Consider the following 15,055-nt stretch of genomic DNA (forward strand, 5'->3'; position numbering starts at 1 on the left):
TGGACCTCTGCAGCCCCCTGTCTGACCCCCAGGAGCCCAGGGCTGGGCCCCAGCACCCCATGGATGTCTGTAGCTCCCTGCTCAGACCCGTGAGAGCCGACGGCTGGGTCTCTACACCCCACAGACACCTGCAGCTCCCTGCCCGGACCCCGGAGAGCCCAGGGATGGGCCCCCACACCTGGCAGGGTTCTGCAGCTCCCCCACCAGCACCTCCGTGGGTCACACTGACTCCATTTGGACCCCACAGCCTCCAGCCCACCTGGAGCAGGGTGGGGCGTGGACCTCCCATTCCTGGTGCTGGTGCTGACAGCCGGGTCTGCACCGCCCGCACCACTTGCCTTATTCCGGTCGGAGTTTGCCACCTCCGGCTTCCATCTGTGCCCTCCAGGCTGGATGAAGGACTTGGCCACCCCGGCCTTACCCCGTGGTGGGACAGACTGATGTCTGGGCCCCCGGCCCCCCACCCACTGCTCTGTCAGCTCCCTGAGCCTGGACATGTCCTTGCAGCCCCCCGCCGTGGACTCTCGGGGTGCCCCCCGTGCCGATGGATTGCACCAGTCCCTGACTCCCCCGGGACTGCCATCACCTCCCACAGACTGAGCCTTGGTGTGACCCACAGGACACTCGTGGGGTGCGGAGGGGCTGAATCCCCCTTCTTCTGGCAAATCTCTGCACCCCCTCCCCAGTGACCCCCTAAGTGGGGGTTCCCCCCGCTGGGACCATCCAGCCCGACTCCAGCCCCTGCTGCTGATGATGAAGGGAATGAAGGGGATGCGGGGGGATAACAGCGGTGGCCTTGACCCTGAACTCGACCTTGCCCCCCACCCCACCGCTATCCGCGATACCGCAGCCCCTCACCCCACTTTTGGGGGACAGGCTTCTGCCGGCTCCCCCTCTCTATTGCTACCGGGAGGAGTCGGACACCCGGTACCGGCGGGATTGGCTGCGGTTCCGTGACGCGGAGGGGTGGAACCGCATTACCACCGGGATGAGTGCGGCCGAGGGCCGGCCCCGGTGCCGGTGGGGCGGCGGCGAGGCGGTGCTTCGTGCCCGTGCTGAGGCCGCCGGTTACCGGAGGCTGCTGCGAGCCCGAGCCGCCGAGGTGGAGGCGTTGCGGGGGGCGGTGGGCGCGTTACACCGGCAGCTGGAGGGGCTGCGGGACCGGCGGAGCGGGGAGCTGGCCAAGTACCAGGTGCGGGATGGGGAGGGGGCTGGGGGCCGCCTGGGGGGTTTGGAGAGAGCGGGGGTGGGGGCTGGGATGTGAGGAGGTGGGGGTGGATGTTTGGGGTGGGGGGGCGGTGCTGGAGCTGGATGCCCGGAGGGATGGGGAGAAGGGGGGGATGGGGATGGGGAGGGGCGGGGGTCAGGGGTCCCGATGGGGCTGGGGGGCCCGGGAGGCAGCAGGAGCGGCGGCGGGATGGGATGGGGGAGTTCAGGTGGGAAGGAGAAGCAGGGTTTGTGTGGGTTGGGCCAGCGGCTGTCCCTGTGGGTGGGTGTCGGTGCGGGGTTGGGGATCCCGTGGGTCCATGTGGGGTGGGGGCCTAGGGGTCCGTGTAGGGAGGGGGTCTGCCTGGGGGTCCGTGCGGGGAGGGGGGCGGTGCGGAGTTCCAGGGGTCCGTGAAGGCGGGGGTCGGGCCAGGGGTGCCGGGAGTCCGTGTAGGTGGCGTTCGGGGCGGGACTGGGGGTCCGTGCGGATCGGTGGCCGGGCCGTGGGTCTGGGAGGGGAGAAAGGGGTCCGGGTCGGGGGTCCCTGTGGGGAGGATGTGGGGCCAGAGGTCGCTGTGTGCGGGGGTCCCGGGGGTCGCCCCGCGGCCCCGGCGCTGCTGACGGCCCGGCTCAGGAGCGGGTGGCGGAGCTGGAGCGGGAGATCGGGGCGGCGGAGGCGGAGATGGCCCGGTGCCTGCGGGAGTACCCGGCACTGCTGAGGCTGCGGATGGCGCTGGAGGCGGAGATCGCCGCGTACCGGTACGCGAGGGGGGCGCGGGGGGCACGGGGGGCGAGGGGCTTAGCCCGGCCCATGTTTTCCAGGGAGATGCTGGAGAGCGAGGAGCTGCGCCTGGGCGGCCGGGCCCCGCCGTGACCGGACCTCCGGAGCCCCGGTCCCACCACCGGAGCCCGGCCCTGCCGGTACCACTGGACCTCCGGTCCCGGGACCGGATCATGAGCCCCACCACCGGACCCCGGTTCCTCTGCCGGACCCCAGACCCCCGACACGGTTCCCTGGGACCCTCTGGACCTCTGTGGACTCACGGAACCCCGGTCCTTCTACCACCCCCCCGTTCTACGGGTCCCCCGGACTTGTACGTGCCCGCCTGCCCCGGGACCCCCGGGAGGGCAGCGCCCGTGGGGACACACACTCACCAGCCTCTCCGGGGTGGGGGTCCCGGCCCAGACCCGTGCGGAAGCACCTCAATAAAGCCCCGTGGCATCACCCGGAGCCGGCCCGTCTGGAGGGGGGTGGGCGGCACCCCCGGCTGCGCTCCAGGGGTCCGTGGTGGGGTGCGAGGGGCTCGGTGGGGAACGGTTCATGGAGGAGTGTGGGTTCCCTTCTGCCTGGTGCACCCCTCACCCTTGAGCTGGGCACTGCGCAGGGACACTGAGGGGACGCATTGTGGGGCCACAGCTTCGGGGGTGATGGGTGGTCCCTGTTCCCGCACTGTCACCGGCGCTTTGGGGGTCAGGATGGGATCCTGCTCCCCGGGATGTGGGGACGGGGTGTTGCCCCCCAGGACTTGCTCTGTGTGTTGTCCCACCGCAGTCCCCAGAAAGGAGGCAGAGCTGGGAGGGGTTTTTGAGGATTGGGGGAGTTCAGGGAGTCCATGTGTAGCTGGACAGGGCTGTGGGGGCCCTCTATCCCAACTGTCCCCCCAGGCTGGGCTGGAGTACGGCTGGAGCCTCTCCCAGCCATGCAGATGGACCCCAGGGCTGAGTCTTGTGCCCTTGGGAAGCTCTGGGGCCCCAGCACCTCCCTTCCCACACAGACCAGGGTTTGTGGTGGCAAAACCAATCCCAGAGTTTTAATAGGGGCAAAAATCCTTTTCTGAGCTGTAAAGGGATGGGGATTCTGTGGAAAGGAGGTGCCCGTTCTTGGGGACAGCACCCTCAAAACCACTGTTAGTGGTGCACATTGAGGCTCATCCAGGCGCTCCAGGGGCTCCAGGCTGGGGGTGTGTAGGGATCCCGGCAGCTGATTCGCACCCGTCGTGCCCCCTCCTGCACCGGAGTCTCCTCCACACCCTCCACGAACTGCTCAACCTGCAAAGGGGGCAGGGCACGGTACAGGGAGCCCCTCGGGGAGGGGGGCACCAGCACCCCCTGACCCCTGCAACACCAGGGGGAGCAGGGGGACAATTCATCACCTCAAAAAGGGAAGCAGCAGAGTGAGGAGGGGCCGTGGATGCCCAGATGGGGCAGGGTGGGCACAGGGCAGGGTGGGCACAGACCTGTGCAGGGTCCCCCCGGGCAGAGACCCCTCCCCGTTACCTGGGTGCCGTTGTGGAGCTCATACTGTAGATGGTAGAGCAGAGCAAAGTAGGACTTGGGGAGCGGCCAGGAGGCTGGGGGGGCCCAGGCCAGGTGGAGCTGCTGCCCCCGCTGCTGCAGGCTCAGCTCCTGGGGTGGATCAGGACGCACTGTGGACAGAGGGGGCTCAGAACAGCGGCTGAGACCCCCCCAGAGAGCGTCCAGTACTTCTTGGACACCCCCTCCCACCCCACTTCTCCTGCCCTGAGCTCACCAATGTCACGGAGGAAGAAGTGCCTGGAGAGGTTGAGGTAGGAGGTGTCTGAGAGCCCCTCCAGGTGCAGCTGGAGCGGGTGCAGCTCCTCCCCAAAGGGGCAGAACCAGGGGTCAGCCAGGCTGGTGTTGAACTGGCCGTGGTCACTGGCCACCGGTACCCATGGCCCCACAGAGCCATCGCTGTGGGGAGGGAGGTGTGAGCATGTCTCAGAGTCCGTGGTGCTGGCGTGGGTTTGGGGGGTCCTGGGGCACCCACCTGCGTGTGAGGCGGGCACGGAAGATGGCAGAGGGAGGCCCAGGCCAGGAGCAGCGGAAGGAGCCGTTGTAGGACTCAGCCTGGCAGGACACATTGATCTTCTCCTCACCTGAGAGGGCCGAGGGGTGGCTGGTCAGGGGCTGCATGAGGCCAGGAGCGGTGCCCCCTCCCTGCACGGCACTCCCCACAGCCCCCCAACCCCACAGCCCCACAGGCTGGGCACGAGAATCTCCTGGTCCTCAGCTCTGCACCCCCTGCACCCCATCACCCCCGGCTGCCCCAGCCGTGCCCCTCCGTACGGGTGCCGCTGACCACCACGTAGGTGGTGTCCAGCAGGACGGGGCCAGCCCAGCAGCTGTAGTTGCCAGTGGCTGGCAGGTCCAAGCCAAGGATGGTGAGGTTCTGGCCCTCAGGCACCAGTTCGGCCATGGGCTCCTCCTCGCCGTTCAGTGTCCAGTAGATGTGCTGCTCTGAAGTGTCACATCGCACCACCACGTCCTGGTTGAGTTTCCCCACCTGGACTGGAGGTGAGAGGCAGAGCCTGTGGTCAGAGATGGGCAGTGGTGGGGGGCAGATTGTCCCCCAAACCACCATGGGGCTGGGTGCCCCTTGGCCTCACAACCACCCTGTCCCACGGTCCTCACCCTGCTCCTGCACTCTGCGTCTGTCCCCTCACTCCCTCACCCCATACCCACCCCACATCGCCCTCATGCCCATCCTCTAATCCCAGCAGAGCTGTCCTAACCCCTGTCAGAGGGATGTGGGTTTGGGATGCCCCCCACTCCCTCTGCAGTCCCTGCAGCTGCCCCTGTCCCCCCTCCAAGGCCTCCCCTGTGCCCCAGGAGCAGCACTCACACTTCGGGGGGAAGGCAGTCAGGGGTTCTGCAGGCACAAGGAACAGCACCAGTCCCACCAGCACCAGCATCTGCGAAGGGAGCGGGAGGGGAAGGGCAGCTCCAGCTGGACATAACCCAGGAGAGGGGGCCAGCCAGGGCAGAGCCCCCAGCCCTGGGAGCAGGATCCCCCCCCGAGACCCTCCCAACCCTCCCGCTCTGTGCCTACCTCTGCGTGTGTCTCTGGTGGGCTCAGCAGGGCTGGGGGCTGCAGTTTTATACTGGGCTGGACTCCGTGGGGCTGCCCCAAGGTGCAGCCACAGCAGCATCACAATTCTCAGAACTGGAGAATGGGACCCACGCTCGGCCCCCTACTCCCCACCCACCCAGCCCTGGGACTCACCACTGGTACTTCCCGGGCTGGGGGGCACTGGACGCCCTGGTGGGAGGGACAGAGCTGGGCACCTGGGATGGTGTGGGGGGTTCTGGCTGGTCCCAGCTCTCCCAGACGGGTCCTGCCCCACCTGAGGGTCTGCACAGTGCCCTGCTGCGGGGCAGGGGGACCAGTGAGGTCTATCAGCACCTGTGCCGGGGGTCTGGAGAGGGGCAGCTCAGGGCTGGGCCCCTCTGGATGTGCTGCTGTGGGTCCCCAAGGAGAGGGACGGGTTCCCACAGAGGCTCAGGGTGATGCCCCCAGCCCTGCACAGGTTGTCTCACCCTTCCCTCCCCTCTGTGTCCCATGGGATCTTGTGCAGAGATGTAGGGACAGAGATGACCCCAGTCACCAGCTGCCCCTTTGCCACCCCACTGGTGCCAGCCCATGTCGAGGGCACATAGCAGACCCCACCCTGGGGACGGGAGCACTGTACCCTTTCACGTACTTTCTGCAGTTCCTAGAAAGCAAAGGGGAAGTGGGGGCTGTGGGAGGCTGGGGGAGCCCAGCTCTCACCTTTTGAGGCACTGTGGCCAGCACGGGGCAGCGGGACCTCCGGGCCCCTCCCTGAGCACAGCCAAGCCCCTGTGCGTGGGCTGTGGGGTGGGGAGGGGGAGCCAGGACCCCCAGGCCCCTGTGCAGCAGCTCAGCTCTTGGCTGTAGCACTGTAGGGGACCCCGATGGGGGAGGGAGGGATGGGGTGCTTTGCCCGGGGGTGCACCCGTGCCCTGCCCGGTCTGGGGGAAGCAGGCGCTGGCAGCAGGTTCAGGGGACAGCTCGCCCCCACCTCGCCAACCGCAGCTTCCCCTTGGCTTCTGGAGAAGAACCACAACCACCGAGGGGAAATCCTGATGCAAAGGCCAGGGATGCCCTCAGTGCCTCAGCACGGCTGAGACCCCAGCCTGGCACCCGAAACAAGGGTGGGAGGGGAGCGAGGCCTCACAGACAGAAACCATCCCTGGGAGAGGGGAGGAGCAGGGATAGAGCCCACCCCGGCCAGCCCACCCTCTGCAGGAGGGACCCCACCCTGGCTGGAGCCCTCGCTGCAGTCATGGACACCAAACCAGGAGCAAAGGTCACAAAACTTTATAGAGGAGGGACCCGTGCGTGGCCCCTCGGCCCCGGGCACAGGGGGAGCGGGACAGGCGATGCCTCCGGCCCCGCAGCACCCCCGGGAAAGACGGGGTGAAGGAGCCCAGTGGGGAGGGCCCACACGACTCCCCCGGCCGGGGCCAGCGCTCCCCAATCCATGCTCCGAGGTGCCGGGGCGGTCCCACGGCCGCTGGCCCACGACTGAACCGCGGCGCAGCACCGAGGCAGTGCCAGGCAGTGCCCGCGCCTCCCTGGGACCTGGGACAGCCCCTGCAGCCGCACGGCCCCCCTGGGGCCTCCCCGGGGCTCCCCTGTTCCCCGGGGTCATGGCCAAGCGCAGGCAGCCCCACCGCGGGGCTCCGCTGCTCCGCTTCACTGCAGGACACAGACGTCCCCCTGCTCATTCTCGTGTCCGGCCGCCTCTGCCAGATCCGGCTCTGCCGGCGCGTCCTCCGCTGCCACCACCTTCTCCCGCAGCTCCATCAGCAGGTCCCGGCCCTCGCTGGGCGGCAGGTTGCTCAGGTAGTACTGCGGGGCCAACTCCACCAGCCTGTGAGGACAGGGTGGGGTCAGCCAGCTACAGGAACCCCCTGTAAGGAGCTGTCCCTCCCCGTCCCCTCACATTTGGGGCTGGATCTCCGAGACCACGCGCAGGCAGTTGTCCTGAGAGATGGTGAACTCGTGGTAGAGCACCCAGGGGGGCAGGTGGCGCGGGGGTGGCCGCAGCAGGTACCCGCAGGCGGGGGCCAGGTGCGCCACGTGCTTGTGCGTCAGCATCACGTAGTTGCCGGAGCCGTCGATGTCTCGGGCGACCTGGGAGGGACCGGGAGGGAATGAGGTGGTTGCTGCACCCCCACAGCTCCCCCACAGCTCCCCGCAGCCCCCTGGGCCCACCTTGAGGAAGTACCCGGAGATGAGGGCCCGCTGGATGTTGAGGGCGTTGGCGTCGGAGCCAAAGGCGGGTGGCGAGACCGGGAGCTCGATGCGGCGCATGACCTCGAGCAGCTCGGCGCGCACGGTGCCCGCCAGGCGCAGAGCCTCGGCGCACACCCCGTGCTTCCGGCACCAGCCCTCGTCCCCCGCGTCTGCAGCAGGGACAGAGATGTGGGGACAGGGACGGCACGGCGGGGACAGGACAGTGGTGCTATGGGGATGGGGACAGGTGAGCAGAGAGCCCGCTGGGCTGGGGGCTTGGAGACCATTGAAGCACTGCTGCTCCCCCTGCCTGTGACCCCTTGCCACAGTGGTGACAGGGACTGAGCAGAGGGCACAGCCCCCAGGCTAGAGCTGGGACCCCCCAGATCCTCCCTCAGCCAGGCTGGGCACTGGGAGCGGGTCAGGAATGTAGCTCCAGGACACGTGAGGGGGTGTGGAACACCAGGAGGAGCAGGGGATCCGGGGGACACAAAGGGCTCTGTGGGATGCCCACAGGGGTGCAGGCCCTCACTCACGCTGCTGGAAGGCATTGAAGATGTTGATGAGGGTGAAGTGGTCCCCGCTGGGGTGCAGCAGCGCCCGCCGGCGCAGGGCCACGGCCTCCTCCAGGTGCGTGGACAGGGGCACGAAGCAGGGGGATGCTGCTGGGGGTGGGCAGGGGGGATCACTGCGTGCCCCCAGCACCTCCCTGGCACTGCTGGCTCCTGGGGGCCACCCCATGCCCCACACACGGTACCTGTGAGCATGGCAGCCAGGCTGACCATCTCCTCCACGCAGTCGAACTCGCAGGAGGCGATGAGGGCCTTGGCCAGCTGCGGGTCCAGCGGGAACTCCGACATGATGATCCCCACCTCCGACAGGTTCCCGTCGTCATCCAGGGCTGCCAGGTAGTCCAGGTCCTCCAGCGCTTGCATCAGCGACTCGGGGGCTGGGGTGGGACATCAGGCAGCTTTGCCCACACTGTCCTGCACCTGCCAGGCCCCCAGTCCCTCTCCAGAGGCAACCCAGGCCACAGTGGTGGTCACAGTCACGGTTGTGCCACCGTGGCCCTCTGCTCCAGCCCCCCACACAATGCCCAGCCCTCGTGGGCCCTACCTGGGCGGTCAAGGAAGTCACACTGGCCCATGTCGGCGATGTCCAGGCGCTTCAGCAGCAGCACGAGGCGGCTCAGGCTGGTCTCGCTGACGTGGGGCGCAGGGCTGGGGGGCAGGTGCTGCTCAAAGGCCTCCGAGTAGAGGCGCAGGCAGGTGCCTGCAGGAGAGTGTTGTGATAAGGGTTGTTAGTATGTTACTAGTGTTAGGAACTTCAGTTTAGTTTTGTAGCTATCGGCTTGGGATGCACCCCCCCCTCCCTCGGCTTTTTCCCCCTTTTCCCCCCTCTCTCCCCCAGTGTTTCCAAGACTCCTCTGTGAGTTCCCTCCCACGCCTTTGTAGATCTATTCCTGACTGTCAAGCATTTGTAGGAGTCCATGTCTGTTATTTCTTATCTTATTTTGTTTAACCCTGATTTGTAGGAAGTTTCTAAATTTGTTAGCTGTGAAGAATAACTGGTTCTTTCTGAAACTCCCACCCTCCAAAGAAGTCCTGTTAAAAGAAGCAGCCCAGACCCCCAAATCCTTTGTCTCTTCTTGGTGTTCCCTTTGCAAAAATAAACTGTGAAATATAACCCAGAAGAGTCCGCCCTTTTGGCTTCTTTACTTGGTCAATACTTGTGCTCAGAGGGAACTGGCCTGCTCAAATCCTGATCTAAACCCAGACAGCAGCTCTGGTCAAGACCCCTCCTGGCCTTGGGCCGGAGAGAGAAGAAAATCTGTATCTGAGGTAGCCGGAAAACTCTGTCCCGAGTCAGGAGAGAGGCCATGAGGTGGGACAGGGCAGTGGCACAAGCAGGTGGGGACAGGTGCTGGGCCAGGGACTGCTGGCAGTCCTGAGTGGGGGATGCAGGAGCAGGGGTCTCACCTGGGGTCTCACCTGGGGGGCTGCCAGCGGCTCGCTGCATGCGGGACTCGGCCTGGCTCCGGCTGATGGGCCGCAGCACCTGGGACTCGGCGCGGATGCGGGGGTTGTACACCTGCGGGAGGCTGCGAGTGGGACACTGCGGGGCACCCCTGCCACCTCCCCGGGCCAGACCCCTCCTCCCAGCCTGGATCATCACAGCAGGGAGGATCCCACTGCCCCCCAGGGCATCCCACCCGTCCCCTGTCCCACTCACGCTGCGCAGCTCCAGCCCCGAGTCGATGATGAAGCGCACGGTGCCCAGCGAGAAGGACGAGTCCCCGAGCCAGTGGGTGACGATGACACGCCGCTCCCGGCTCTCCTCGGGGGTCTCGTAGAGTCGCTGCACGGCCCGGCCCAGCCCGGGGTGCAGCGGCAGCACCAGCAGCGGGCCCAGCTCCGGGCTCAGCGCCGTGGCCTCCCTCTGGATGGCAGCGCAGCACTCGGAGATCTCCTGGGCAGGGACGAGGGGGCACAGGTGACACCTGCTGACACCCGCAGCGTCCCCATTCCCAGGTCAGGGTGCTGCACCGCACCCTGCGCCCACCTCCTGCTGCAAAGGAGGCCCAGTTCCCCCAGTTTAACCCCAGCTGGCCACGTCATCCCTTGAGCTCCCCACTGAGAGGGACACCCCAAACCTCCCCCATCAGCCCACCTGCTCGCTGGCCAGGAAGACGAGGACATGGCCGGGCTCCTGGCGCCGGTGGATGTCCAGCACGGCCTGACAGGCAGCGGCCACGCTCCCGTGGGCTGGCGGCTCCCGGTAGAGCAGCTGTGGCAGGGAGCCGTGCCCCGGGACCCGCACCACGGGGGGGTCCCCGCAGAAGGCTCGCAGCCGCGGCTCCAGGGCGGGCGAGGTGACCACCACCAGCCGCAGGGCCGGGCGCTGGAGCAGCACGTCCTTGAGCAGCCCCAGCAGCGCGTCCGTGGGCACCGTGCGCTCCTGCACCTCGTCCAGCACCACCACCCCGTACTGCCGCAGCAGCGGGTCCGACGTCATCTCCCGCAGCAGCATCTCGTCCGAGCAGAACCTGCAACGGCCCCGCCCCATCAGCCTGCACCCCTGGCTGGTGGGGAACGCCTCACCCCCTCCCCACAGCAGCCTGCGCTGCTTTCCAGCGAGGCCAGGCTGGATTAAGGGATTAGGCGGAGCTCAGCGGGATTAGGGCGCTGCGCTCCCAGCGTGGGCCCTGCCGTCCCTCCGCTACCTGAGGATGGTTTCGGCGGTGCAGCAGTCCTCGTGAGGCACGCAGTAGCCCACCTCGTGGCCCAGGTTCAGGTCCATCTCGTCGGCCACGCGCAGGGAGAGGCTGAGGGCAGCCAGGCTGTGGGGCTGGGTGCAGGCCACCAGCCCGTGGGCGAACCGCATGGACAGGGCGTACTCGGCGCACCACTGAGGGATCTGTGGGCACAGGGCACGGGGCAGAGTGGCTCCAGGACTGTCCCCTCCTCGCCGTGCCCCTCCAAAGGGCACAGGGACTCTCCCCATGGATCTGGCTGCAGGATCTCCAGGGTCAGGGGATGGCCAGAGGCACTCATAGCTCAGGCAGGGTCTTCCCTCCCCACTCCTGTCATCTCTGAGCCCCACAGTTTGTAACGGGAGCCCCACGGCCCCACCCCTGCAGCTTCCTGCCCCGGTGTGGGACACCACGACCCTGCTGTCACATTAGGGACACGAGACAATGGCCTGGGAAATCCCAGGAAGGGAAAGGATCACCAGGGAGCAGCTGCTGGCCAGGTGCCTGGCCTGACGGTGTGGGACAGTGCCAAGGCTACGTGGATGTCCCTTCAGCACCCGGGACCTGAGTCCTGCTTCCTCCTGTCACCTCCGAGCCCCCCATGAGCAGTGCCTGTGCCTCAGCGTCCCCAGGGCTCTGCAGGGACTGCAGGCAGGGTGCTGCACCCAAAAACACCGGCCCTGGGGCCCGCACAGGGGCTTTGCTCCCCAAATCCGGCAGTGCCAGCCCGGCCTAGCAACTCAGCAGGTCACACCCAGGGAGGTGATTTGGTTGAGCACATCGAGCCCAGGGCCAACACCCCGATAGCCCGCGGCGACCCAGCCCATTCCTGCCCCGCAGCAGCCACAGCTGCGCCGCGCCGCTCCCCGCAATCCCTTCCCCGGTCAAAGTCTGCCAAGTGCCGTCACCGAGTGTCACGGGCAGCTGAAACCAGCTGGATGGTGGTTTCATCACAGGGATGTGGCACCCCAGCGCTGCCGCTGCACCGTGCCAGACGCTTTGCCCGGAGCCCAGCGCACATCACGCTGCCCGCCCACCCCGCCGGGCTCAGCGCAGCGTTCCCGGGAGCCCGGTACCCTCTCCGTGTGTCCCCCGGCTCAGGCGCTGCCCTGGGGTCCGGCGGGATCCACACACAGCACCCCAGCTGCCCCTGCCCTCACCTGTGTGCTCTTGCCGGTACCGGGGGCCCCGGACACCAGCACGATGCCGCTGTTGCCCTCCAGGTGTTCCATGAAGCTGTACTTGGTGGTCCACACCGGCAGCTCCCGGCGCTGCCGCAGCAGCTCGTAGTACCGGGAGGAGAAGGGCAGCCCGTCGTAGGGGTTCACCTCCAGGTCGCCGTCGCAGCCCAGGGACGGATCTTCATCCTCCTCCTCCTCCTCCAGCGCGGAGCCGGGGCCGCTCGGCCCGGGCAGGGGGCCCGGGGCCCCGTAGCCGGCCATGGCGGGGACACCGGAGCTGCGAGGGCGGGCGGGGGTGGAGCAGGACCGGTGCTGACCCGCCCTCGCCCACGTCCCGGGAAGAAACCCGGTGCTGCCCGGTGCCACGTCCCGTCCCGCGGGGAGGGGGGACCCGCGGACACCGGGGACGGGCGGGGGATGCGGGCACGGGGCCACGGGCAGGTGCGGAGGGGTGACACGGGCCGCGGAGACCAGGAACAGAACCGGAGTGTGAGGGACCGGGAGAACGGGCAGGGAACCGGGGCAAGGAGACGGGACACCGGGAGAGCCCGGCGGGACCGGGCAGAGTGCGGAGACCGGACAGGGCTGTGCGTGTGCACCGGACCCAGGCAGGGTGCAGGGGTTGCGGGATACGCGGACACCTTGGGAGGGTCGGTCCCGAACGGCACGGACCGGACCGGGTCGGCGGAGCACCTGTACGGGACGGTCCGAACCGGGCACCTGAGCACCGGCACTGGGCCGGAGCGGAGCGGAGCGGAGCGGACGGGCGGGTCAGGGGCGGGTCAGGGGCGGATCCCCCGCACTTCCCTCGGGCCGCGGCCCCGGTTCCGGCCCCGGTTCCGGTTCCGGCCCCGCCGCTCACCTGCGCGCGCCACCGCGGGCCCTGCCTGAGGACACGGGCACGTGATCCACGCGCCGTCACGTGCCCCCCCCGAGGCAGCCAATCAGCGCCCGCGCCGGGCGGGGCCCGGATGTGGCGGGGGGGCCGGAGCGGACGGACCCAACCGGCACCTCCGGCACCCCCCGCAGCGCTCCCGCCCCGCCCTGCCCGCCGCCCTCCGCTGCCAGCTCCGGTGTGCGGCTCCGAGCCGGGCCCGGCTGCAGCCCGAGCCCGCCTACAGCCCCTATTCGGATCGGGCTTCCCGGTACCGGACATACCGGTGCTGGTGCGGTGGATCTGGGCATCCCGGTGCGGGACCGGGCGTACCGAAGCTCGGCATCTTGTACAGGTGCATCCCGTAGCAGTGCTGGACATCCCTTTGCGGGGATATACTGCTATCGGGTGTACCGGAGCCGGGCATCCCGTACGGTGCCGGTCCTGCCGTACCGGAGCATCCCGTAATGGTGCCGGTCATACCGGTGCTGGTCGTTCTGCTGCGGGCGGGGCATCCCGTACCGGCACTGGGTGTATCGGGGCATCCCGGCACCGGACATCCCGTACCGGCGCCCTGCACCCGCAGCAGCTCCCTCGGCAGCGGCGGCTCCCGGTGGGACCGGCAGGTGGAGCTCCGTGACCGGAGAACGGCCCGGTCCGGCCAGAGCTCCCGCCGGGACCGCGGGGCCGAGCCGCGCACCGGGCAGCGCCGGGTGGGGACCGAGCGGTGCCTGCCGGCCCCGGGACTGCGGGAACCGGGAACCTCGTGCCACGTCGTTCCAGCTCTCCGGGAGCCCCGGCAGCCCCCGCACGCCGGTGCCCGTGCCACATTTCCTTCTGTTCCCTCCCGGTGCTGCCGGACGGGCAGGTCCGTGGCGGGGATCTGCCGGTACATCCCGGGCTTTGCCGTGCGGGGTGGCGGCACCGGCGGCCGCTCCAGCTCCTGCGTGTCGCACCTCGGCCAGGGCGGTGACACCGGAGTGCCGCGGCAGGATCGCGTTATACCGGCTTTGGCTGATGCCACCACCGGGCTCTCCTTGCCCTCCGGCTCTTCTCAGGGCCGGCTTTTGTTCAGGGTGGTCTGTCCCGGGGGTGACCCGTGGGGCTGGCTGGTGGGGTCGCAGCGGGGTTTGGGGACAGGAGAGGGGATGCAGGGAAGGAGCCGAGCTCTGGCTCTGTGATGGAGAGAGAAGTGTGGACCTGTGGGAGCAGCAGCAGCAGGACTCGCTGGGCTCAGAGGGTCCCAGGGCGTCAGGGGGTGAGGTCTCCCCATCCCTGAGGAGCCAGCAGGAGGAGGGAAGCGGCTGGTGCTGAGCTCCACGCGCTCTCCTGGCACTGGACAGGGCACGGAGCTGGTGCTGGCACAGCTGGACCTGCTGCACCGGGAGACAGGGGTGGAAATGTGAAAGAAAAAATGCCAGACCCAGCCACGATGGCAGAAACCTTGTCCCAGCAGCGCTGGTTGGGAGCCTCACGGCTGGCACAGGCCTGCAGCTCCTCGTGCCGTGCTGCGGCTGGTGGAGCACTCCCTGCTCCCAGCTCCTGCTGCCGGGGGGCTCTGGCCATGGTGCTCACCCAAAGGGGTCACCGTGCCACCCACTCCAGTCACCAGAGCCATCTTGCCGGTGACCCCCTAAGTGTCATTCCAGACCCTTGGGTGGGTGGTGTGGGGGTCCCGGGGGCTCCATCCCCACCACGCTGCTCTGGGCAGGATGGTGGGGTGGGATCCCCGCGCTCAGAGCGCACTGAGGAAGCGGAGGTTTCACAAGCTGGGGCTACACGTGACACGGGGAGTGTGGCAGGAGGAACTAGCAGTGGTCCTGAGGCTCCCCAGTCCCCGCGGGTCCCCCCGGTGTCCCGGTGGCCATGGCGCCCTGGCTGCCCACCAAGGAGAAATACGGCGTGGGTGAGTGGGGGCTGTGGCACTGTGGGGGTTTCTGAGGGGCTCAGGGTGAGGTGACACCCCCGGCTCTGGTGGTGGCAGCTGGGTGATGGCACCGGTGATGCGAGGAGGGGGCCAGGACCCTGCGGTGCAGGAACAGACTGGGGGGCCGTTTGTGGGGGCTGTTTGTGGGGGCTGCAGGGCCGGTGACAGAAGGCTCAGGGAAGGGGGGCAAGCAGGACAGGTGCCAGCAGGACCCACGCTCCAGGAGGCTCCAGAGCTGGTGCTGGTGGGGGCGGGAAGCACTGGGGTGGGGGCTTGGCTTCCCTGCAGGCTGTGGGTCTGGGCTCAGCCCGGCTGCTGAGGCTCTGGGGGAGCCTTGAGACACCCCAATAATTTTCCTCAGGTTCCAGCTGGGCCTTTGCTTAGTGATAAAACCCTGGGCACCCCCATTCCTTGCAGCACCCCCAGCTTGGGCTCCCCATGCCCTGCACCAGCTCTGGGCACTCCCACTCCCTGCAGCACCCCCAGCTTCTGCTGCCTCTGGCAGCCCTGTGCTTCTTCCCGTTTCTTGCGTGGCTGTTTCCTGCACCCTTCC

General features: G+C 68.2%; 4 protein-coding genes across 6 annotated transcripts in view; 2 read left to right on the forward strand and 2 right to left on the reverse strand.

Moving 5' to 3' along the window:
* The first annotated feature begins 969 nt into the window (after window positions 1-969).
* LOC102107524 (alpha-internexin-like) lies at window positions 970-2,392 on the forward strand. Its single transcript, XM_088056868.1, has 3 exons — window positions 970-1,192; window positions 1,841-1,965; window positions 2,029-2,392. The coding sequence occupies exons 1-3, from the start codon at window positions 989-991 to the stop codon at window positions 2,078-2,080; spliced, it is 381 nt and encodes a 126-aa protein (XP_087912994.1). The 5' UTR covers window positions 970-988; the 3' UTR covers window positions 2,081-2,392.
* Window positions 2,393-3,114: 722 nt separating this feature from the next.
* On the reverse strand, window positions 3,115-4,919 carry LOC102100519 (interleukin-12 subunit beta-like). The gene is made up of 6 exons (XM_005518079.2): window positions 4,850-4,919; window positions 4,294-4,515; window positions 3,995-4,103; window positions 3,737-3,918; window positions 3,484-3,632; window positions 3,115-3,255 (listed from the first exon to the last, which is right to left on the reverse strand). Exons 1-6 carry the CDS (start codon window positions 4,917-4,919, stop codon window positions 3,115-3,117), a joined length of 873 nt encoding a protein of 290 aa, XP_005518136.1.
* A 1,412-nt stretch (window positions 4,920-6,331) lies between these two features.
* Window positions 6,332-12,592, reverse strand: DQX1 (DEAQ-box RNA dependent ATPase 1). 3 transcript variants are annotated; one of them, XM_088057009.1, is made up of 11 exons: window positions 12,564-12,592; window positions 11,681-11,978; window positions 10,491-10,684; window positions 9,938-10,313; window positions 9,500-9,736; window positions 9,259-9,358; window positions 8,384-8,539; window positions 8,025-8,216; window positions 7,804-7,929; window positions 6,975-7,437; window positions 6,332-6,902 (listed from the first exon to the last, which is right to left on the reverse strand). In XM_088057009.1, the coding sequence occupies exons 2-11, from the start codon at window positions 11,960-11,962 to the stop codon at window positions 6,725-6,727; spliced, it is 2,304 nt and encodes a 767-aa protein (XP_087913135.1). In that variant the 5' UTR covers window positions 11,963-11,978; window positions 12,564-12,592; the 3' UTR covers window positions 6,332-6,724. The 3 variants fall into 3 exon arrangements, with proteins under 3 accessions (XP_087913135.1, XP_005518010.2, XP_014114802.2); XM_005517953.3 differs by lacking the exon at window positions 12,564-12,592 and having other exon boundaries at window positions 6,975-7,165; window positions 7,247-7,437; window positions 11,681-12,552; XM_014259327.2 differs by lacking the exon at window positions 12,564-12,592 and having other exon boundaries at window positions 6,975-7,165; window positions 7,247-7,437; window positions 7,804-7,932; window positions 9,247-9,358; window positions 11,681-12,552.
* Window positions 12,593-14,365: 1,773 nt separating this feature from the next.
* The window catches only part of LOC102100339 (dedicator of cytokinesis protein 2-like), a 44,881-nt gene continuing 44,191 nt past the window's right edge, over window positions 14,366-15,055 (forward strand). The window contains exon 1 of the mRNA XM_014258881.2: window positions 14,366-14,481. Coding sequence (XP_014114356.2) covers window positions 14,442-14,481 — 40 coding nt within the window. The 5' untranslated portion in view covers window positions 14,366-14,441. The remainder of the gene's footprint in view (window positions 14,482-15,055) is intronic.

This window comes from Pseudopodoces humilis, chromosome 6 (genome assembly GCF_049639895.1).
Source record: "Pseudopodoces humilis isolate 2021_Gansu_Grassland_sample_001 chromosome 6, ASM4963989v1, whole genome shotgun sequence".
Lineage (NCBI taxonomy): Eukaryota > Metazoa > Chordata > Aves > Passeriformes > Paridae > Pseudopodoces > Pseudopodoces humilis.